The 24696-nt window shown below is 57.2% G+C and overlaps 2 protein-coding genes across 2 annotated transcripts; both read right to left on the bottom strand.

Moving 5' to 3' along the window:
- Positions 1-1414: 1414 nt before the first annotated feature.
- On the bottom strand, positions 1415-5331 carry LOC133264312 (protein PRRC2A-like; the record flags this gene model as incomplete). Its single annotated transcript, XM_061444260.1, has 5 exons — positions 5226-5331; positions 4933-5155; positions 3494-3598; positions 1637-1708; positions 1415-1559 (listed from the first exon to the last, which is right to left on the bottom strand). Coding segments are annotated over exons 1-5 (651 nt in total), but the record flags the coding sequence as incomplete, so codon positions are not given.
- A 4232-nt stretch (positions 5332-9563) lies between these two features.
- LOC133264313 (lymphotoxin-alpha-like) lies at positions 9564-11667 on the bottom strand. Its single transcript, XM_061444261.1, has 3 exons — positions 11623-11667; positions 11430-11486; positions 9564-10165 (listed from the first exon to the last, which is right to left on the bottom strand). Exons 1-3 carry the CDS (start codon positions 11636-11638, stop codon positions 9564-9566), a joined length of 675 nt encoding a protein of 224 aa, XP_061300245.1. The 5' UTR covers positions 11639-11667.
- Positions 11668-24696: the final 13029 nt, after the last annotated feature.

The following is a 24696-nucleotide window of genomic DNA, read 5'->3' on the forward strand; positions in this document are numbered from 1 at the left end:
CTCGGCCCCACTGCAATGGGGGGCAATGGGGTCAGTGGGGGTAATGGGGGGTAATGGGGGTAATGGGGGTAATGGGGTAATGGGGGGTAATGGGGGTAATGGGGGTAATGGGGGTAATGGGGGTAATGGGGGTAATGGGGTCAATGGGGGTAATGGGGGTAATGGGGGTAATGGGGGGTAATGGGGGTAATGGGGGTAATGGGGGTAATGGGGGTAATGGGGGTAATGGGGTCAATGGGGGTAATGGGGGGTAATGGGGGTAATGGGGGGTAATGGGGGTAATGGGGGTAATGGGGATAAGGGGATAATGGGGGTAATGGGGGTAATGGGGGTAATGGGGGTAATGGGGGTAATGGGGGTAATGGGGGTAATGGGTCAATGGGGGTAATGGGGGTAATGGGGGTAATGGGGGTAATGGGGTCAGTGGGGGTAATGGGGGTAATGGGGGGTAATGGGGATAATGGGGGTAATGGGGGTATGGGGGTAATGGGGGTCAATGGGGGTAATGGGGATAATGGGGGGTAATGGGGTAATGGGGGTAATGGGGGGTAATGGGGGGTAATGGGGTCAGTGGGGGTAATGGGGGCAATGGGGGTAATGGGGGTAATGGGGGGCAATGGGGGGCAATGGGGTAATGGGGGGCAACGGGGTCAGTGGGGCACAATGGGGCTAATGGGGGTAATGGGGGGCAGTGGGGTCAGTGGGGGATCAATAGGGTTAATGGGGGGCAATGGGGGGTAATGGGGATAATGGGGGGCAATGGGGTCAGTGGGGGTAATGGGGGTAATGGGGGGCAATGGGGGTAATGGGGTCAGTGGGGGGCAACGGGGGTAATGGGGGGCAATGGGGTCAATGGGGGTCATGGGGGTCAGTGGGGGTAATGGGGGTCAATGGGGGTAATGGGGGGCAATGGGGGGCAAGGGGTCAGTGGGGGTAATGGGGTAATGGGGTCAGTGGGGGGCAATGGGGGTAATGGGATCATTATGGGATGCACGCTATAGGATGCATATTATGGGATGTGCATTATGGGATGGCGGTGATGCACTGTGCATTATGGGATGGCGGTGACGGGCCGTGCATTATGGGATGGCGGTGACGGGATGTGCATTATGGGATGGCGGTGATGGACTGTGCATTATGGGATGGCGGTGACGGGATGTGCATTATGGGATGGCGGGGCCGGGCTGTGCATTATGGGATGGCGGTGATGGACTGTGCATTATGGGATGGCGGTGACAAGCTATGCATTATGGGATGGCGGTGACGGGATGGCGGGGCCGGGCTGTGCATTATGGGATGTCTGTGACGGGATGGCGGTGACGGGATGGCGGTGACGGGCTGTGCATTATGGGATGTCTGTGACGGATGGCGGTGACGGGCTGTGCATTATGGGATGGCGGGGCCGGGCACTCACCGTGGGGGCGGGGGCTCGGTGCGCGCCCACACCACGCGCCGGCACCGTCCCGCTCGCGGGCGCCCCTCTCCGGGTCTCCTCCCGCCCGCAGGGTGGGAAACTCCTCCCCGGGAGAACCGGCCCGGCAGCACGGGCGCCCGGGAGCCTGCGGGTCACGTGGTCAGCCTCACGTGATACACGGTGGAGGGATCATGTGATATGGGGCGGGGGGGAGGCACTCACCATCGGCTGGGGGTCCTTGGGTACCGCTGGCCTGAGCCCAGGACTTTGCCCCGCTTGCGGGCGGGGGGGGGTCTATGGGGGGAAATGGGGGTTATGGGGGGTAAAGGGGGTCAATGGGGGCTCTATAGGGGGTTATAGGGGGTAAAGGGGGTCAATAGGGGGCTCTATAGGGGCGTAAAGGGGGTCTGGGGGGCTCTATATGGGGTTATGGGGGGTAAAGGGGATCAATGGGGCTCTATAGGGGGTAAAGGGGGTCAATAGGGGGCTCTATAGGGGGGTAAAGGGGGTCTGGGGGTGGGTCTATAGGGGGGTTATGGGGGTAAAGGGGGTCTGGGGGGCTCTATAAGGGGTTATGGGGGGGTAAAGGGGGTCAATGGGGGCTCTATAGGGGTTATAGGGGGTAAAGGGGGTCAATAGGGGGCTCTATAGGGGCGTAAAGGGGGGTCTGGGGTTGGGTCTATAGGGGTTATGGGGGGGTAAAGGGGGTCAATGGGGCTCTATAGGGGGTTATAGGGGGTAAAGGGGGTCAATGGGGGCTCTATAAGGGGTTATGGGGGGGTAAAGGGGGTCAATGGGGGGCTCTATAAGGGGTTATGGGGGGGTAAAGGGGGTCAATGGGGGCTCTATAGGGGGTTATGGGGGGGTAAAGGGGGTCGGGGGTGGGTCTATAGGGGGTTATGGGGGGGTAAAGGGGGTCAATGGGGGCTCTATAGGGGGTTATGGGGGTAAAGAGGGTCAATGGGGGGCTCTATAAGGGGTTATGGGGGTCTCAAGGGGGTCAATGGGGAGGCTCTATAGGGGGTTATGGGGGACTTTGGGGTCAATGGAGGGGGCTCTATAGGGGCTTATGAGAGGGTAGAGGGGTCTATGGGAGTCAGAGAAGGGTTTGGGGGTCTATGGGGGGAAACTGGGGCTATGGAGGGGTAAAAGGGATCTATAGGGGGGGATTTGGGGGTCCCAAAGGGATGCTGGGAGCCCTAGGGGGGGGATTTGGGGGTCCCAAGAGGGGGGATTTGGGGGTCCCTGGGGGGGGATTTGGGGGGTCACAAGGGGGGGATTTGGGGGTCCCAAATGGATGCTGGGGTCCCTAGGGGGGAATTTGGAGGTCCCTAGTGGGTTATTTGGGGGTCCCAAGGGGGGATTTGGGGGTCCCAAGGGGGGAATCGGTTGGGTCCCTAGGGGGGGATTTGGGGGTCCCAAATGGATGCTGGGGTCCCTGGGGGGATTTGGGGGTCCCTAGGGGGTATTTGGGGGTCCCAAAGGGATTTTGGGGTCCCTAGGGGGGGATTTGGGGGTTCCAAAGGGGGGATTTTGGGGGTCCCTGGGGGGGGATTATGGGGTCCCTGGGGGGGGATTATGGGGGTCCAAAGGGGGGGGGGAATTTGGGGGTCCAAAGGGGGGGGGATTTGGGGGTCCAAAGGGGGGGGGGGATTTGGGGGTTCCAAAGGGGGGGGGATTTGGGGGTTCCAAAGGGGGGGGGATTTGGGGGTTCCAAAGGGGGGGGGATTTGGGGGTTCCAAAGGGGGATTTGGGGGTCCCTAGGGGGGATTTGGGGGTCCAAAGGGGGGGATTTGGGGATCCAAAGGGGGGTATTTGGAGATCCCAAAGGGGGATCTGGGGTTCCAAAGGGGGGATTTGGGGGTCCCAAAGGGGGGGATTTGGGGGTCCCAAAGGGGGGGATTTGGGGGTCCCTGGGGGGGGATTTGGGGTCCCAAAGGGGGGGATTTGGGGGTCCCCAAAGGGGGGGATTTGGGGGTCCCAAAGGGGGGATTTGGGGGTCCAAAGGGGGGGATTTGGAGGTCCCAAAGGGGGGATTTGGGGGTCCCTGGGGGGGGATTTGGGGGTCCCGGTGCCCACCTCGGGGCTCGCTGCCCCCCCCTTCCCCTTCTGGCTGCCGGCCGCAGGCGTCTGCGAATCCAGCGGCGACGGCGACAGCGGCGGGGAGGTGCTGAGTGCTCGGAACTGCGGCGGGTCGCCATGGTTACCGCCCTCCGTTACCCTGGTTACCCCGCGCTGTTCCCATCACCTCCCACACCCCCCCCCCCTCCCCACCACGCTCCAGGGCCTGCTCACCCCTCCACAGCATCAGCAATGGGGGGGGGTTCCCCTAACAGCCACCCCCCGTTGCCATGGTTACCCCCCCTCAGTTACCCCAGCTGTTCCCTCACCTCCCACCGCACCACCAATGGGAACGGCGGGGGGGGGAGAAGCGGTTACCGGTAACAGCCCCCCCGTTACCATGGTTACCCCCCGCTGTTCCCTCACCACCAATGGGAACTGCGGCGGGGGGGGGGAGGGAAGAATCAGTTACCGGTAACAGCCCCCCCCCCGTTACCATGGTTACCCCCCGCTGTTCCCTCACCACCAATGGGAACGGGGGGGGGGAGAGAGAGGACGCTACCGGTAACCCCCCCCCTGTTACCATGGTTACCCCCCGCTGTTCCCTCACCACCATTGGAACCGGGGGGGGGGGGGAGAGAAGCCGTTACCGGTAACAGCCCCCCCCGTTACCATGGTTACTCCACGCTGTTCCCTCACCACCAATTGGAACCGGGGGGGGGGGAGAGAAGCCGTTACCATGGTTACTCCACGCTGTTCCCTCACCACCAATGGAAACGGGGGGGGGGGGGGGTAGAAGCCGTTACCGGTAACAGCCGCCCCGTTGCCATGGTTACCCCACGCTGTTCCCTCACCACCAATGGGAAGTGCGGCGGGGGGGGGGGGGAGAGAAGCCGTTACCGGTAACAGCCCCCCGTTACCATGGTTACCCCCCGCTGTTCCCTCACCACCAATTGGAACCGGGGGGGGGGAGAGAAGCCGTTACCGGTAACAGCCGCCCCGTTACCATGGTTACTCCACGCTGTTCCCTCACCACCAATGGAAACTGGGGGGGGGGGGGGTAGAAGCCGTTACCGGTAACAGCCGCCCCGTTACCATGGTTACCCCCTCCGTTACCCCACGCTGTTCCCTCACCACCAATGGAAACGGGGGGGGGGGGGGGGTAGAAGCCGTTACCGGTAACAGCCGCCCCGTTACCATGGTTACTCCACGCTGTTCCCTCACCACCAATGGAACCGGCGGCGGGGGGGGTAGAAGCAATTACCGGTAACAGCCCCCCCGTTACCATGGTTACCCCACGCTGTTCCCTCACCACCAATGGAACCGGCGGGGGGGGTAGAAGCAGTTCCCGGTAACAGCCCCCCCCCCCCTCCATCCCGTTGCCATGCCTCCCTCCCTCCGTTAACTCGCGGCTGTTCCCCCGTTCTCCCACTCCCCCCCCCCGTTCCTCCGCTCACCTCCGGGGCTCGCCGCCCTCCTGCCTGCTGGCCCATCCCGAGCCGTCGCGGGGCACCAAGGCCACGTTGGGGTCGTTGCCTTTGTTCTCGGCCTTCAGGCTCGGTAAGTTGGCGGGGGGGGGCATGCGGCGGGCCGGTACCTTCCCCAGGCTCTGCAGCCCATGGCGGCCACCGCTGCAACGGAGGCGGGTAACGGAGTCACCGGAGAGAGGTTTGGATCCCGCTTCAATGCATCCGGTTAACGGGGATAAAGAGGGGGGGGGATAAGGGAAGCGGAGCTCCGGTTCCGTTACCGGCGGCCCTCGGAGCGTCGAGCGGGCGGCCCCGGTAGGTGTCAGCGAGGCTGAGGCAAGCGTAGCGCCGGCCCTCCCTGCCCCTCGCCGCCGGGCGATCGCTCATCGCGCTGCCAACGCATCGGCCCTCGCCGCGGTACCGACATGGGCCTTCACGCCGCCGCCGCCGCCATCTTGGAAGCTGGAGGCAAGATGGAGGCGATGAAAGGGGAAAGGGAAATGGAGGGGAGGGGGGGGGGGTGTTGGGGGTTAAATGGCCGCCATCCGCCCCGCCATACCCACCGGATGGAGTCCGGGGAGCGATGGCGGACGCGGAGGAGGGGGTGGAGGGAGCGGATGGCGTCGGTGGGGGCGGATGGGGGCGGATGAACCGGGGACCCCCCCCCCCCTACCCCGCCGCCTTCCTCCTTGATGCCGGCAGCGACCCCGCGGCCACTTCCGGCTTCTTCCTGCGCGGCTCAAGACGCTATTGGTTGAGGCGGAGGTGGGCTGGGCCAATGGGAGAGCGCGGAGGAGGAAGGGGAGGGAGGAGGCGTTGCCGTGGTAACGGAGGGGGGGGTTGGTTGCCGGGGTAACAGCGGGGGGGGGGGGGGGGCAACGGCGTGGTTGCTATGGGAACGGGGGGTGAAGGGGAGATGGGGAGGATCTATGGGGGTGGATCTATGGGGGAGGGTCTATGGGGTGGGTCTATGGGGTGGATCTATGGGGAGGGTCTATGGGGAGGGATCTGTGGGGTGGGTCTATGGGGTGGATCTATGGGGAGGGTCTGTGGGGTGGATCTATGGGGTGGATCTATGGGGTGGGTCTGTGGGGTGGATCTATGGGGTGGATCTATGGGGAGGGTCTGTGGGGTGGATCTATGGGGTGGATCTATGGGGTGGATCTATGGGGTGGGTCTGTGGGGTGGATCTATGGGGTGGGTCTGGGGGGTGGGATCTATGGGGTGGATCTATGGGGAGGGTCTGTGGGGTGGATCTATGGGGTGGGTCTGTGGGGTGGATCTATGGGGTGGATCTATGGGGAGGGTCTATGGGGTGGGTCTGTGGGGTGGATCTATGGGGTGGATCTATGGGGGTGGGTCTGTGGGGTGGATCTATGGGGTGGATCTATGGGGTGGATCTATGGGGTGGGTCTGTGGGGTGGATCTATGGGGAGGTCTATGGGGTGGGTCTGGGGGGTGGATCTATGGGGTGGATCTATGGGTTGGGTCTGTGGGGAGGGTCTGTGGGGTGGATCTATGGGGTGGATCTGTGGGGTGGGTCTATGGGGTGGGTCTATGGGGTGGATCTATGGGGTGGATCTATGGGGAGGGTCTATGGGGTGGATCTATGGGGTGGATCTATGGGGTGGATCTATGGGGAGGGTCTATGGGGTGGGTCTGTGGGGTGGATCTATGGGGAGGGTCTGTGGGGTGGATCTATGGGGTGGGTCTGTGGGGTGGATCTATGGGGAGGGTCTATGGGGTGGGTCTGTGGGGAGGGTCTATGGGGAGGGTCTGTGGGGTGGATCTATGGGGTGGATCTATGGGGAGGGTCTATGGGGAGGGTCTGTGGGGTGGATCTATGGGGTGGATCTATGGGGTGGGTCTGTGGGGTGGGTCTATGGGGTGGGTCTATGGGGAGGGTCTGTGGGGTGGATCTATGGGGAGGGTCTATGGGGTGGGTCTGTGGGGAGGGTCTATGGGGAGGGTCTGTGGGGTGGATCTATGGGGTGGATCTATGGGGTGGGTCTGTGGGGTGGGTCTGTGGGGTGGATCTATGGGGTGGGTCTGTGGGGTGGATCTATGGGGTGGGTCTGGGGGGTGGATCTATGGGGTGGATCTATGGGTTGGGTCTGTGGGGAGGGTCTGTGGGGTGGATCTATGGGGTGGATCTATGGGGAGGGTCTATGGGGCAGGTCTGGGGGAGGGTCTATGGGGCGGGTCTGTGGGGTGGATCTATGGGGTGGATCTATGGGGATGGTCTGTGGGGTGGATCTATGGGGTGGGTCTGTGGGGAGGGTCTGTGGGGTGGGTCTGTGGGGTGGATCTATGGGGTGGATCTATGGGGATGGTCTGTGGGGTGGATCTATGGGGTGGGTCTGTGGGGTGGATCTATGGGGAGGGTCTATGGGGAGGGTCTGTGGGGTGGATCTATGGGGAGAGTCTATGGGGAGGGTCTGTGGGGTGGATCTATGGGGAGGGTCTATGGGGTGGATCTATGGGGTGGGTCTGTGGGGTGGGTCTATGGGGAGGGTCTATAGGGCGGATTTATGGGGCGGATCTATAGGGGCGGATCTATGGGGCGGGTCTATAGGGCGGATCTATAGGGGGTGGATCTATGGGGCGGGTCTATAGGGCGGATCTATAGGGGGCGGATCTATGGGGCGGGTCTATAGGGCGGATCTATAGGGGGCGGATCTATGGGGCAGGTCAATGGGGCCGCGACACTCGGGACTTTCCAGCGTCCGTTTATTGGGGGTTCCGGTGACGTCAGAGCCCCAAAACCCCGCGGTTTCACCCCAAAAGAGGCCCCATAAATACATAAATAGCGCAATAAATAACGGCCCCTCCCCCCCCGAGAACCCTGCCCCCACACCTCCATTGATCACTATTGGTTCCTATTGATCCCTATTGGTTCCTATTGATCCCTATTGGTTCCTATTGATCCCTATTGATCTCCATTGATCCCTATTGGTCCCTATTGATCCCTATTGATCCCTATTGGTTCCTATTGATCCCTATTGGTCCCTATTGATCCCTATTGATCTCCATTGATCTCTATTGGTCCCTATTGATCCCTATTGGTCCCTATTGATCCCTATTGATCTCCATTGATCCCTATTGGTCCCTATTGATCCCTATTGATCTCCATTGATCCCTATTGGTCCCTAGTGGTTCCTATTGATCTCCATTGATCTCCATTGATCCCTATTGGTCCCTATTGATCCCTATTGATCTCCATTGATCCCTATTGGTCCCTATTGATCTCCATTGATCCCTATTGATCTCCATTGATCCCTATTGGTCCCTATTGGTCCCTATTGATCTCCATTGATCCCTATTGACCCCTATTGATCTGTATCGCTCTCCATTGACCCCTATTGATCCGCATCGCTCTCTATTGACCCCTATTGATCCCTATTACTCTCCATTGACCCCTATTGCTCCCTATTGCTCTCCATTGACCCCTATTGATTCGCATCACTCTCTATTGACCCCTATTGATCCCTATTGCTCTCCATTGACCCCTATTGATCCCTATTGCTCTCCGTTGACCCCAATTGATCCGCATCGCTCTCCATTGACCCCTATTGATCCCTATTGCTCTCCGTTGACCCCAATTGATCTGCATCGCTCTCCATTGACCCCTATTGATCCGTATTGCTCTTCATTGACCCCTATTGATCCGTATCGCTCTCCATTGACCCCTATTGATCTGTATTGCTCTCCATTGACCCCTATTGATCCCTATTGCTCTCCATTGACCCCTATTGCTCTCCATTGACCCCTATTGATCCCTATTGATCCGTATCGCTCTCCATTGACCCCTATTGATCCGCATTGCTCTCCATTGACCCCTATTGATCCGCATTGCTCTCCATTGACCCCTATTGCTCCCCATCACTCCCTATTGCTCTCCATTGACCCCTATTGACCCCTATTGATCCGTATTGCTCTCCATTGATCCCTATTGATCCGTATCGCTATTGACCCCTATTGTTCCCCATTGCTCCCTATTGCTCTCCATTGACCCCTATTGATCCGTATTGCTCTCCATTGACCCCTATTGATCCCTATTGCTCCCTATTGCCCTCCATTGACCCCTATTGCTCCCTATTGCTCTCCATTGATCCCTATTGCTCCCTATTGCTCTCCATTGATCCCTATTGATCCGTATCGCTCTCCATTGACCCCTATTGACCCCTATTGCTCTCCATTGATCCCTATTGCTCCGCATCGCTCTCCATTGACCCCTATTGATCCCTATTGCTCTCCGTTGACCCCATTGATCCCTATTGCTCTCCATTGACCCCTATTGATCCGTATCGCTCTCCATTGACCCCATTGATCTGCATTGCTCTCCATTGACCCCTATTGATCCCTATTGCTCTCCATTGACCCCTATTGATCCGTATCGCTCTCCATTGACCCCATTGATCTGCATTGCTCTCCATTGACCCCTATTGATCCGTATCGCTCTCCATTGACCCCATTGATCTGCATTGCTCTCCATTGACCCCTATTGATCCGCATCGCTCTCCATTGACCCCTATTGATCCGCATCGCTCTCCATTGACCCCTCTTGCTCCATATCTCCCCCCATTGCCCCCTCCCCCCCCCCCCTCCCCTCCCCCCCTTCAATCCACCCCCACCACCCCAAAATAAGCCCTCCCCCCCCCGTGCAGGTCCAGGAACCTCCCGGCCGTGGTGGTGGCGGCCAATTGGTCCCCTCGGCGCAGCTGGAACACGGCGCCCTGGTACAGGGACTCGACCCACAGCCCGTCGCCACGGCAACAGCGGGGATGCCGGTCGCCGTGGCAACGCCGCCTCCGGTCTCCGTGGCAACGGCATCTCCGGTCTCCATGGCAACGGCATCTCCGGTCTCCATAGCAACACCGCCTCCGGTCTCTATGGCATCCGGCGCACACGGAGCGCACGGCCGTGAGCAGGGGCACATCCTGGGGATACTCTTGGGAATAACGGGACACGGCCAAGCGGAGCAAAGGGGGGGGAGGGGGGGAGGGGGGGGAGGGGCAGCCTCGCCCCTCCCCCGCTTTGTTGTCGTCATCATCATCATCATCATCCTCATCCCATCCCCCGTGGAAGGCGGCGGCGGCGTAGACGAAGTAGAGGCCGTCGCGAGGGACCACGAGGCGGTTGCCGTGGAGACGGACCCCGTTGCGCATCTGCGCGGGAGCCACGTCGGCGGCCCATTGGAGGGAGGGGGAGGAGGAGGAGGCTGCGGGGGAGGGGATGGATGGATCCGGATCCGTGTCCCGGAGAGCTGATAGAGCCACATCCATGTCCCGTAGATCCATGGCCCGTAATAACCCATATCCCATGTCCATATCCCATAATACCCCATATCCCATATCCATATCCCATATCCATATCCCATAATAACCCATATCCCATATCCATATCCCATATCCATATCCCATAATACCCCATATCCCATACCCATATCCCATATCCATATCCCATAATACCCCATATCCCATATCCATATCCCATATCCATATCCCATAATACCCCATATCCATATCCCATATCCATATCCCATAATACCCCATATCCCATATCCATATCCCATATCCATATCCCATAATACCCCATATCCATATCCCATATCCATATCCCATAATACCCTATATCCCATATCCATATCCCATACCCATATCCCATACATCCATATTCCGTACACCCATATCCCGTATCCATGTTCCATACATCCATCTCCCATATATTCATATTCCATACATCCATATCCCATAATAACTCATATCCCATATCCATATCCTATATCTATATCCCATAGATCTATAACTCATATATCCAAATCCCATAGTACTCCATATCCCTTATCCATATCCCATAATAACCCATATCCCATATCCCATATCCCATAATACCCCATATCCATATCCCATACATCCATATCCCATAATACCCCATATCCCATACCCATATCCCATATCCATATCCCATACCCATATCCCATAGATCTATATCCCATAGATCCATATCCCATAGATCCATATCCCATACCCATATCCCATATCCCCAATAGATCCATATCCCATATATCCCATATATCCATACCTCATATGTTGTATATCCATATCCATATCCCATATCCATATCCCATATACCCAATACATCCATATCCTGTATCCATACCCCATAGATCCAATAGATCATATCCATATCCCATACCCCATACTCCATACCCCATATCCCATAATACCCCATATCTCATATATCCATATCCCATTTCCCATACCCCATACCCCATACCCCATATCCCATACCCCATATCCCATACCCCACATCCCATATCCCATACCCCACATCCCATATCCCATATCCCATACCCCATATATCCATACCCCATATCCCATAATACCCCATAATATCCCATAATACCCCATAATATCCCATAATACCCCCTATCCCATAATACCCCCTATATCCACCCCCCATATCGCCCCATTGGCACTCACCCACAACGTGAGCAGCAGGTTTGTCCCCATAGGGGTCATGCAGCAGCTTGGGGCCTGCTGTAGGGACAAAGGGAATATATTATGGGATATTGTGGGATATTATGGGATATTATGGGATATTGTGGGATATTATGGGATATTGTGGGATATTATGGGGTATTATGGGATAGGGGGTATGGGAATTGTCTCTCACCCATCAATGGGGGCATCGGCAGCTCTGGGGATTCCTGTGGGGAGAGAGGGGTCAATGGGAGAGAGGGACCCAGGGAGACAGGGATGGAGACAGGGATGGAGACAGGGATATAGGGATATAGGGATACAGGGATGGAGACAGGGATGGAGACAGGGATGGAGACAGGGATGGAGACAGAGATACAGGGATGGAGACAGGGATACAGGGATATAGGGATATAGGGATGGAGACAGGGATGGAGACAGGGATGGAGACAGGGATACAGGGATATAGGGATACAGGGATAGAGACAGGGATGGAGACAGGGATATAGGGATGGAGACAGGGATGGAGACAGGGATGGAGACAGGGATACAGGGATATAGGGATACAGGGATAGAGACAGGGATGGAGACAGGGATATAGGGATGGAGACAGGGATGGAGACAGGGATGGAGACAGGGATACAGGGATATAGGGATACAGGGATGGAGACAGGGATGGAGACAGGGATATAGGGATGGAGACAGGGATGGAGACAGGGATGGAGACAGGGATACAGGGATATAGGGATACAGGGATGGAGACAGGGATGGAGACAGGGATATAGGGATGGAGACAGGGATGGAGACAGGGATATAGGGATGGAGACAGGGATGGAGACAGGGATATAGGGATGGAGACAGGGATATAGGGATGGAGACGGGGATGGAGACAGGCAGGTATGGACACACATGGATACAAGGACACACATGGATGGACACATGGTTGGTACCAGGGACGGACACGCATGGATGCATGGACACGTGGATACATGGATACACATGGACACACATGGATGCATGGACACACGTGGATACATGGATACACATGGACACACATGGATCACACACATGGATCACACATGGATACATGGATACACATGGACACACATGGATCACACATGGACACACATGGATCACACACATGGATCACACATGGATACATGGATACACATGGACACACATGGATACACATGGACACACATGGATCACACATGGATCACACACATGATCCCACATGATCCCATGTGATCCCGCACACATGATCCCACACACATGATCTCACATTATCCCACACAGATCCCACATGATCCCCCCCCATCCCACATAGATCCCACACGGTCCCACACACATGATCCCACATGATCCCCCCCCCATCCCATGTGCTCCCATGTGATCCCACACACATGATCCCACACAGATCCCCCATGATCCCCCCCCATCCCATGTGCTCCCCCATGATCCCACACAGATCCCCCATGATCCCACACAAATCCCATGTGCTCCCACATGATCCCACACAGATCCCACATGATCCCCCCCCCCATCCCACATAGATCCCACACGGTCCCACACAGATCCCACATGATTCCCCATGATCCCACACACATGATCCCACATGATCCCCCCCATCCCCCATGATCCCACACAGATCCCATGTGCTCCCACGTGATCCTACACACATGATCCCACATGATCCCCCCCATCCCCCATGATCCCACACAGATCCCATGTGCTCCCACGTGATCCTACACACATGATCCCACATGATCCCCCCCATCCCACATGATCCCACACAGATCCCATGTGCTCCCACGTGATCCCACACGATCCCCCCATGATCCCACACAGATCCCACATGATCCCACACACATGATCCCCCCCATCCCACATGATCCCACACGATTCCCCCACATGATCCCACACAGATCCCACATGATCCCACACACATGATCCCACATGATCCCCCCCATCCCACATGATCCCACACACATGATTCCCCATGATCCCACATGATCCCACACGATTCCCCCACATGATCCCACACAGATCCCACATGATCCCACACACATGATTCCCCATGATCCCACACAGATCCCACATGATCCCCCCCATCCCACATGATCCCACACGATTCCCCCACATGATCCCACGTGATCCCACCCAGATCCCCCATGATCCCCCCCCATGATCCCACATGATCCCACACGATTCCCCCACGTGATCCCCCCCCGATCCCCCATGATCCCCCCCTCCTCCCCCCCCACGACCCCCCCCCGATCCCCCCCAATCCCACGTGATCCCCCCCCGATCCCACGTGATCCCGCGCCCGGGTTCCGGTACCCGGGGCAGGCCGAGGCCGAGGCTCAGGACCGGGATCAGGACCGGGATCAGGATCGGGCCCAGGGCGGGGCCGGGGGGCGGGGCCATGGCTCCGGTTCCAGCTCCCGCCTGAGGCCGCCGCGGGCCCTTTAAGGCCCTGGGGGGGGGGGGAGGGGGAGGGGGGGGGTATCCGGTCCCTCCCCCCACACCCGGGCACTGAAAGGAGGGGGAGGGGGAGGGGGGGGGAGGGGTGGGGGTTTCCCCGCCCCCGCTTCCGGGCGTTGGAACGGCCCCGATGGGGGGAGGGGGGTTCCCCTGGGGGGGGGAGGGGTGATGGGGGCTATGGGGGGGCTATGGGGCGCGATGGGGAGCTATGGGGAGGCTATGGGGAGCTATGGGGAGCTATGGGGGAGCTATGGGGGGGCTATGGGGCGGGATGGGGGGCTATGGGGAGCTATGGGGGGGCTATGGGGAGCTATGGGGGGGCTATGGGGAGCTATGGGGGGGCTATGGGGCGCGATGGGGGGCCTATGGGGGGCTATGGGGAGCTATGGGGGAGCTATGGGGAGCTATGGGGAGGCTATGGGGCGCGATGGGGGGCTATGGGGGGGCTATGGGGAGCTATGGGGAGCTATGGGGAGCTATGGGGAGCTATGGGGGGGCTATGGGGAGCTATGGGGGGCTATGGGGAGCTATGGGGGGGCTATGGGGTGTCCAATGATGGGCTATGGGGAGCTATGGGGGGGATATGGGGTGTCCAATGATGGGCTATGGGGCGTCCAATGATGGGCTATGGGGGGGCTATGGGGCGTCCAATGATGGGCTATGGGGAGCTATGGGGTGTCCAATGATGGGCTATGGGGCGCTATGGGGTGTCCAATGATGGCTATGGGGCGCTATGGGGGTTCCCATGATGGGCTATGGGGAGCTATGGGGGTTCCCATGATGGGCTATGGGGAGCTATGGGGGTTCGCATGATGGGCTATGGGGAGCTATGGGAGGGCTATGGGGGTCCCATGATGAGCTATGGGGCACTATAGGTGTCCTATGGGGTGTCCCATGATGAGCTATAGGGCACTGTGGGGTGCAACGGGGGGACGTGATGGGCTATAGGGTGCTATGGGGGGGGTCCCATGATGGGCTATGGGGCACCATGGGGTGCTACGGGGTGTCCCATGATGGGTTATGGGGTGCTATGGGGCACTATGGAGGGCTATGGGTGTCCTATGGGGTGTCCCTATGGGGGGGTCCCATGACGGTTCTATGGGGTGCTATGGGGTGTTCCACGGTAGGCAATGGGGTGCTGGGGGGGGGGGGGGGTGGTGAGTGTCCCTATGGGGAGCTATGGGGCGCTATGGGGCATCCCATGATGAGCTATGGGGCGCTCTGGGGTGCTCCATGATGGGCTATGGGGCACTATGGAGGGCAATGGGTGCCCTATGGGGTGTCCCTATGGGCAGTGTGGTGTGCTATGGGGTGTTCCATGGTAGGCTATGGGGTGCTATAGGGTGTCCTATGATGGGCTATGGGGCACTATAGGGAGCTATGGGGTGCCCCATGATGTGCTATGGGGGGCTATGGGTGTCCTATGGGGTGTCCCATGCGGCACTATGGGGTGCTGTGGGGGGGTCCCGTGATGGGATATGGGGCACTGTGGGGTGCAATGGGGTGTTCCACGGTGATCTATGGGGCGCTATGGGGCAGATCTATGGGGGCAGATGGGGCGCTATGGGGGGGTCCCACGATGAGCTATGGGGGGGTCCCACAAGGAGCTATGGGGCACTATGGGGCTGGTCTATGGGGGCAGATGGGGCGCTATGGGGGGGTCCCACGAGGAGCTATGGGGTGCTATGGGGGGGTCCCACAAGGAGCTATGGGGCGCTATGGGGCTGGTCTATGGGGGCAGATGGGGCAGGTCTACGGGGGGGTCCCACGATGAGCTATGGGGCGCTATGGGGCAGATCTATGGGGGCAGATGGGGCGCTATGGGGGGGTCCCACGAGGAGCTATGGGGCGCTATGGGGGGCCCGTAATGGTCTATGGGGCACTATGGGGATTCCAGGGGGATTCCAATGGGTCCCGGGGCGGTTTGGGGATGTCCCATGATGAGCTATGGGGCGCTATGGGGTGTTCCGTGATGAGCTATGGGGCTCCACCGTGGGTCTGGGGCATTCCAGGGGGGTTCCAAAGGGTCCCATGAAGAGCTATGGGGCAGACGGTGGGGCCCCGCCCGGGGTGGGGGGAAACCGTAGCTGTGGGGCCGGATGTGGGGCAGCCCCAGGGGAAGCCATGGGGCGGATGTAGGGCAGCCGTGGGGCGGGTGTGGGGCAGGATGTGGGGCAGGCCCAACGCTCATCCTGTTCCAGGGCCCAGCCATAGGGGTCACAGAAGAGATGCTGTGGGGCAGCCCCCTGAGCCCCCCAGATGCCCCCTCCCCAGCCCCACATCTGCTCCACAACTGCCCCCCACATCTGTGGGGCAGGAAAGGGGTCTATGGGGCTGGGAAAGGGCTATGGGGCAGGGCTATGGGGCAGATGTGGGGCTACGGGGCAGATCTATGGGGCTATGGGGCAGATGTGGGGCTACAGGGGCAGATCTGTGGGGCTACGGGGCAGATCTATGGGGCAGGGAAGGGCCTATAGGGCAGATGTGGGTCTATGGGCAGGTCTAGGAGGCAGATCTATGGGGCAGATCCGGGGCTATGGGGCAGACTTACAGAGCACATCTAGGGGCAGGGAAGGGTCGATGGGGCAGATCAATGGGTCAGATCCAGATCCATGGGTCAGATCTGTGGAGCAGATCCAGGTCCATGGGGCAGGCTCTGTGGGGCAGATCCGGATCTATGGGGCAGGATCTATAGGGCAGATCTATGGAGCAGATCTGTGAGGCAGATCCAGATCTATGGGTCAGAACTACGGGTCAGGCTCTATGGGGCAGAATCTATGAGGCAGGCTCTATGGCTCAGGATCTATGGGTCAGCCTCTATGGGTTAGGATCTATGGGTCAGGTTCTATGGGACAGGCTCTATGGCGCAGGATCCATGGGGCAGATCCAGATCTATGGGCAGGCTCTATGATCAGGTTCTATGGGTCAGCATCTATGGGGCAGATCCAGGTCTATGGGTCAGGCTCTATGGGGCAGGATCTATGGGGGCAGATCCAGATCTATGAATCAGGCTCTATGGGTCCAGCTCTATGGGTAAGGATCTATGGGTCAGGCTCTATGGTGCAGGATCCATGGGTCAGATCCAGATCTATGGGTCAGGCTCTATGGGTCAGATCCAGATCTATGGGTCAGACTCTATGGGTCAGATCCAGATCTATGGGGCAGGCTCTATGGGGCAGGCTCTATGGGTCAGATCCAGATGTATGGGGCAGGCTCTATAGGTCAGATCCAGATCTATGGGTCAGGCTCTATGGGTCATATCCAGATCTATGGGTCAGGCTCTATGGGTCAGATCCAGATCTATGGGGCAGGCTCTATGGGTCAGGCTCTATGGGTCAGATCCAGATCTATGGGTCAGATCCAGATCTATGGGTCAGGCTCCATGGGTCAGACCCCGATCTATGGGTCAGGCTCTATGGGTCAGACCCAGATCTATGGGGCAGGCTCTATGGGTCAGATCCAGATCTATGGGTCAGGCTCTATGGGTCAGGCTCTATGGGTCAGGCTCTATGGGTCAGATCCAGATCTATGGGTCAGGCTCCATGGGTCAGACCCCGATCTATGGGTCAGGCTCTATGGGTCAGACCCCGATCTATGGGTCAGGCTCTATGGGTCAGATCCAGATCTATGGGTCAGGCTCCATGGGTCAGACCCCGATCTATGGGTCAGGCTCTATGGGTCAGATCCAGATCTATGGGTCAGGCTCCATGGGTCAGACCCCGATCTATGGGGCAGGCCCCTTGCTGCTCTCCCCTATGGCGCCACCGCTGCGGGGATACAAGGGGGGGGGGGTAGGGGCGTAGCCTCCCTCCGCGCACGCGCGCCCCCGCCCCTCCCCCACCCCGCCTCGCCCTCCCCCTCCCCCTCCTCCCCGCGCAGGCGCAGCCGCGCTCCGGGCGCTGATTGGCTGCTGCAGAGGGGGGGGGGAGGGGACGAGCGGCGCCTGCGCGGTGCGCGCGGAGCGGGCCCGGAGCGACCCCGAGAGCGGTGAGGGGGGGAGGGGGCTCCATAGGGCGCTATGGGGGGGCTGTGGGGCGCTATGGGAGCTATGGGGGTCAATGGGGCGCTATGGGGGTCAATGGGGCGCTATGGGCGCTATGGGGGTCAATGGGGCGCTATGGGGGTCAATGGGGCGCTATGGGCGTCAATGGGGCGCTATGGGGGTCAATGGGGCGCTATGGGGCTCTATGGGGGTCAGTGGGGCGCTATGGGCGTCAATGGGGCGCTATGGGGCTCTATGGGGGTCAGTGGGGAGCTATGGGGCGCTATGGGGGTCAATGGGGCGCTATGGGGCTCTATGGGGCTCTATGGGGGTCAATGGGGCTCTATGGGGCGCTATGGGGGTCAATGGGGCGCTATGGGGCGCTATGGGGGTCAATGGGGCGCTATGGGGCTCTATGGGCGTCAATGGGGCGCTATGGGGCGCTATGGGGGTCAATGGGGCGCTATGGGGCTCTATGGGCGTCTGTGGGGCGCTATGGGGCGCTATGGGGGTCAATGGGGCGCTATGGGGCTCTATGGGCGTCTATGGGGCGCTATGGGCGTCAATGGGGCGCTATGGGGGTCAATGGGGCGCTATGGGGGTCAATGGGGCGCTATGGGGTCAATGGGGCTCTATGGGGCTCTATGGGGGTCAGTGGGGCGCTATGGGCGTCAATGGGGCGCTATGGGGCTCTATGGGGGTCAGTGGGGAGCTATGGGGCGCTATGGGGGCGCTATGGGGGTCAGTGGGGCTCTATGGGGCGCTATGGGGGTCAATGGGGCCCTATGGGGTTCAATGGGGCTCTATGGGGCGCTATGGGGGTCAATGGGGTGCTATGGGGTTTCTATAGGGGCCTATGAGTGCCTACGGGGGTCAGTGGGGCTATGGGGGAGCTGTGGGGCGCTATGGGGCTCAATGGGGCGCTATGAGGTTTTTATAGGGGCCTATGGGTGCCTACGGGGGTCAGTGGGGCGCTATGGGGGGGCTGTGGGGCGTTATGGGGCGCTATGGGGTTTCTATAGGGGCCTATGGGTGCCTATGGGGGTCAATGGGGCTCTATGGGGGCCTGCAGCGGGCTATGGGGCTCTATGGGGTTTCTATAGGGGCCTGTGGGGGTTCTATGGGTGGATATGGGTCCCTATGGGGGTTCTATGGGGCTCTATGGCGTTTCTATAGGGGCCTATGGGGGTTCTATGGGGGGCTATGAGGGTTCTATGGGGTTTCTATAGGGGCCTATGGGGGTTCTATGGGGCTCTATGGCGTTTCTATAGGGGCCTATGGGGGTTCTATGGGGGGCTATGGGGTTTCTATGGGGTTTCTATAGGGGTCTATGGGGGTTCTATGGGGGCCTATGGGGGTTCTATGGGGATTCTATAGGTGCCTATGGGGGTTCTATGGGGGGCTATGGGGCTCTGTGGGGTTTCTATAGGTGCCTATGGGGGTTCTATGGGGATTCTATAGGTGCCTATGGGGGTTCTATGGGGCTCTGTGGGGTTTCTATAGGTGCCTATGGGGGTTCTATGGGGTTTCTATAGGTGCCTATGGGGGTTCTGTGGGGGGCTATGGGGCTCTATGGGGTTTCTATAGGTGCCTATGGGGGTTCTATGGGGGGCTATGGGGCTCTGTGGGGTTTCTATAGGTGCCTATGGGGGTTCTATGGGGGCTATAGGGGGCTCTGTGGGGTTTCTATAGGTGCCTATGGGGGTTCTATGGGGTTCTATGGGGCTCTGTGGGGTTTCTATAGGTGCCTATGGGGGTTCTATGGGGGCTATAGGGGGCTCTAGGGCTCTGTGGGGCTCCGTAGGCCCTTAGGGGTCGCTATGGGTGCCTCTAGGGCCCTGTCTGTGGGGCTCTATCGGCAGCCATGGGTCCTGAATGGAGGTCTGTGGGTGCCTATAGGTCCCTATAGGTGGCTATGGGGCATCTATAGGGTATCTGTAGGTACCTGTAGGGTATCTATAGGTATCTGTAGGTATCTGTAGGGTATCTATAGGGTATCTGTAGGTACCTGTAAGGTATCTATAGGGTATCTGTAGGTATCTGTAGGGTATCTATAGGGTATCTGTAGGTACCTGTAAGGTATCTATAGGGTATCTGTAGGTATCTGTAGGGTATCTATAGGGTATCTGTAGGTACCTGTAGGGTATCTATAGGGTATCTGTAGGGCATCTGTAGGGTTTCTGTAGGTACTTATAGGCATCCATAGGGTATCTGTAGGTGCCTATGGGGCATTTATAGGTGTTTATAGGGTTTCTATAGGTGCCTATAGGGCATCTATAGGTGGCTATAGGGTATCTATAGGCGGCTATAGGGTTTCTATAGGTGGCTATAGGGTTTCTATAGGTGCCTATAGGGCATCTATAGGTGGCTATAGGATTTCTATAGGTGGCTATAGGGCATCTATAGGCGGCTATAGGGCATCTATAGGTGTCTATAGGGTATCTATGGGTGGCTGTAGGGCATCTATAGGTGTCTATAGGGTATCTATATGCGGTTATAGGGCATCTATAGGTGTCTATAGGGTATCTATGGGTGGCTGTGGGGCATCTATAGGTGGCTATAGGGTATCTATAGGTGGCTATAGAGCATCTATAGGTGTCTATAGGGTATCTATGTGTGGCTGTAGGGCATCTATAGGTGGCTATAGGGTATCTATAGGTGGCTATAGGGCATCTATAGGTGTCTATAGGGTATCTATATGCGGTTATAGGGCATCTATAGGTGTCTATAGGGCATCTATAGGTGGCTACAGGATTTCTATAGGTGGCTATAGCGCATCTATAGGCGGCTATAGGGCATCTATAGGTGTCTATAGGGTATCTATGGGTGGCTGTAGGGCATCTATAGGCGGCTATAGGGCATCTATAGGTGTCTATAGGGTATCTATGTCGCTATAGGGCATCTATAGGTGTCTATAGGGTATCTATAGGTGGCTATAGGATATTTATAGGCGACTATAGGGTTTCTGTAGGCAGTTACAGGGTATCTATAGGTATCCATAGGGTGTCTGTAGGTTGTCTATAGGGATCTGTAAGGTATTTATAGGGGGCTATAGGGCATCTATAGATGGCTATAGGATATCTGTAGGGGCTATAGGGCATCTATAGATGGCTATAGGGTGTCTAAAGGTGGCTATAGAGTATTTATAGGGGTCTATAGAATATCTCTAGGGTCTCTATAGGGTATTTATAGGGGCTCTAGGGTATCTACAGGTGTATATAGATTATAGGTATCTATAGGGTATCTCTAGGTGGCCATAGGACAGCTGTAGGTGGCTATAGGGCTTCTATAGGTATCTATAGGGGTCTACAGGGTATCCATAGGGTCTGTAGGATCTCTATAGGGGGCTATAGGGTCTCTATAGGGGGCTATAGGGTCTCTATAGGGGCTATAGGATATCTATAGGGGACTATAGGGTATCTGTAGGTGGCTGTAGGGCATCTATAGGTGGCTATAGGGTATCTATAGGTGGCTGTAGGATATCTATAGGGGACTGTAGGGTATCTGTAGGTGGCTATGGGGTATCTATAGGGGACTATAGGGTCTCCATAGGGGTCTGTAGGGTACCTATAGGGGTCTGTAGGATCTCTATAGGGGGACTATAGGGTATCTATAGGGGACTATCGGGTATCCATAGGGGTCTGTAGAGTATCTATAGGTGGCTATAGGGTATCTGTAGGTGACTGTAGGGTATCTATAGGGGACTATAGGGTCTCTATAGGGTCTGTGTAGGACCCTATCGGTTCCTATAGGGGTCTGTAGTGTTTCAATGAGGTTTCTATAGGGTCTCCCTAGGTGGTTGTGGGTCCTTATAGGTCCCTATGGGGCTCTATAGAGTTTTAATAGGGTTTCTATGGGGTCTCTGTGGGGTCCCTATGGGTCACTAGGGGTCTCTATGGGGTCTGTGTGGGTCCCTATGGGTCCCTATGGGTCTCTATGAGGTCCCTATGGGTCTCTATGGGTCTCTATGGGTCCCTATGGGTCCCTATGGGTCTCTATGGGTCCCTGTGTCCCCCAGAGGCTCCCCATAGGCCCCGAGCGGCGCCGCCATGAGCAGCTCCGAGGAGGTTTCCTGGATTTCCTGGTTCTGCGGCCTCCGAGGCAACGAATTCTTCTGTGAGGTGGGACAGAGCACCCAAAATCACCCCAAAATCACCCAAAATCACCCCAAAATCACCCAAAATCACCCAAAATCCACCCCAAAATCACCCCAAAATCACCCAAAATCACCCCAAAATCACCCAAAATCACCCCAAAATCACCCAAAATCACCCAAAACCACCCCAAAATCACCCAAAATCACCTAAAACCACCCCAAAATCACCCAAAATCACCCAAAATCACCCAAAACCACCCCAAAATCACCCAAAATCACCCAAAATCACCCCAAAATCACCCAAAACCAACCCCAAAATCACCCAAAATCACCCCAAAATCACCCAAAATCACCCCAAAATCACCCAAAACTGCCCAAAATCACCCCAAAATCACCCAAAATCACCCAAAACTGCCCAAAACCACCCCAAAATCACCCCAAAATCACCCAAAATCACCCAAAATCACCCCAAATCACCCAAAATCACCCAAAATCACCCCAAAATCACCCAAAATCACCCAAAATCACCCAAAATCACCCCAAAATCACCCAAAACCACCCCAAAATCACCCAAAATCACCCCAAAATCACCCAAAATCACCCCAAAATCACCCAAAACTGCCCAAAATCACCCCAAAATCACCCAAATCACCCAAAACTGCCCAAAACCACCCCAAAATCACCCCAAAATCACCCAAAATCACCCAAAATCACCCCAAATCACCCAAAATCACCCAAAATCACCCCAAAATCACCCCAAAATCACCCAAAATCACCCAAAATCACCCCAAAAATCACCCAAAACCACCCCAAAATCACCCAAAATCACCCAAAATCACCCAAAACTGCCCAAAATCACCCAAAACCACCCCAAAATCACCCAAAATCACCCAAAATCACCCCAAAATCACCCAAAAACCACCCCAAAATCACCCAAAACTGCCCAAAATAACCCAAAATCACCCAAAACTGCCCCAAAACTGCCCAAAACCACCCAAAAGTGCCCCAAAATCACCCAAAACCGCCTGAAATGGACCCAAAATCACCCAAAACCACCCAAAACTGCCGGAAATGGACCCAAAACTGCCTGAAATGGACCCAAAACCGACCCAAACCCACCCAAAACCGCCTGAAATGGACCCAAAACTGACCCAAACCCACCCAAAACCGCCTGAAATGGACCCAAAACCGACCCAAACCCACCCAAAACCGCCTGAAATGGACCCAAAACCGCGTGAAATAGACCCAAAATTGCCCCCAAACCACCCAAAAACTGCCTGAAATGGACCAAAACTGCTGAAAATAGACCCAAAACTGCCCCAAAACTGCCCCAAAACCCCTGAAATGGACCCAAACCACCCAAAATGAACCCAAAATAGACCCAAAGCACCCAAAACTGCCCCCCAAACCAGCCCCAAAACCCCTCTGATCCCCCATTCCCCCATTGACCCCATTCCCCCATTCCCCCCTTTACCCCATTGACCCCATTACCCCCATTACCCCATTGACCCCCATTACCACATTGCCCCCATTCCCCCATTGACCCCATTCCCCCCATTGACCCCATTACCCCCATTACCCCCATTTCCCCCATTGACCCCATTACCCCATTGCCCCCATTGCCCCCATTGCTCCCATTACCCCATTGACCCCATTCCCCCCATTGACCCCATTACCCCATTGCCCCCATTACCCCCATTGCTCCCATTACCCCATTGCCCCCATTCCCCCATTACCCCATTCCCCCCATTGACCCCATTACCCCATTGCTCCCATTCCCCCCATTGCCCCCATTACCCCATTGACCCCATTACCCCATTGCTCCCATTCCCCCATTGACCCCATTACCCCCATTCCCCCATTGACCACATTACCCCATTGCCCCCATTACCCCCATTGACCCCATTACTCCATTGATCCCATTCCCCCCATTGACCACATTACCCCATTGCCCCCATTACCCCCATTGCTCCCATTACCCCATTACCCCCATTCCCTCCACTGACCCCATTCCCCCGATGATCCCATTCCCCCGTTCCCAGGTGGATGAGGATTACATCCAGGACAAGTTCAACCTCACCGGCCTCAATGAGCAGGTTCCCCACTACCGCCAGGCGCTGGACATGATCCTGGACCTGGAGCCAGGTACTGGCCCCACTGCGGCCCCATTGAACCCATTGTGGCCCCATTGAACCCCATTGAACCCATTGTGGCCCCATTGAACCCATTGAACCCATTGTGTCCCCATTGAACCCCATTGAACCCATTGTGTCCCCATTGAACCCCATTGAACCCATTGTGCCCCATTGAACCCAAGTGCCCATTGAACCTAGAACATTGTGGCCCCATTGAATCCCATTGAACCCATTGTGGCCCCATTGAACCCCATTGAACCCATTGTGGCCCCATTGACCCCATTGATCCCCATTGTATCCCATTGACCCCCATTGTATCCCCATTGTATCCCATTGACCCCCATTGTATCCCTATTGCATCCTATTGTGTCCATATTGTATCCCATTGTGGCCCTATTGAACCCATTGTATCCCATTGTGGCCCCATTGAACCCATTGTATCCCATTGTGGCCCCATTGAACCCATTGTATCCCATTGTGTCCCCATTGACCCCCATTGACTCCCATTGTGTCCCCATTGACCCATTGTATCCCGTTGACCCCCATTGACCCCCATTGTGTCCCCATTGACCA

This window comes from Pezoporus flaviventris, unplaced genomic scaffold (genome assembly GCF_033815535.1).
Source record: "Pezoporus flaviventris isolate CSIRO_AGI_PZ_B2104156 unplaced genomic scaffold, CSIRO_AGI_Pfla_v1 ptg000744l, whole genome shotgun sequence".
In the NCBI taxonomy this organism is placed as follows: domain Eukaryota; kingdom Metazoa; phylum Chordata; class Aves; order Psittaciformes; family Psittacidae; genus Pezoporus; species Pezoporus flaviventris.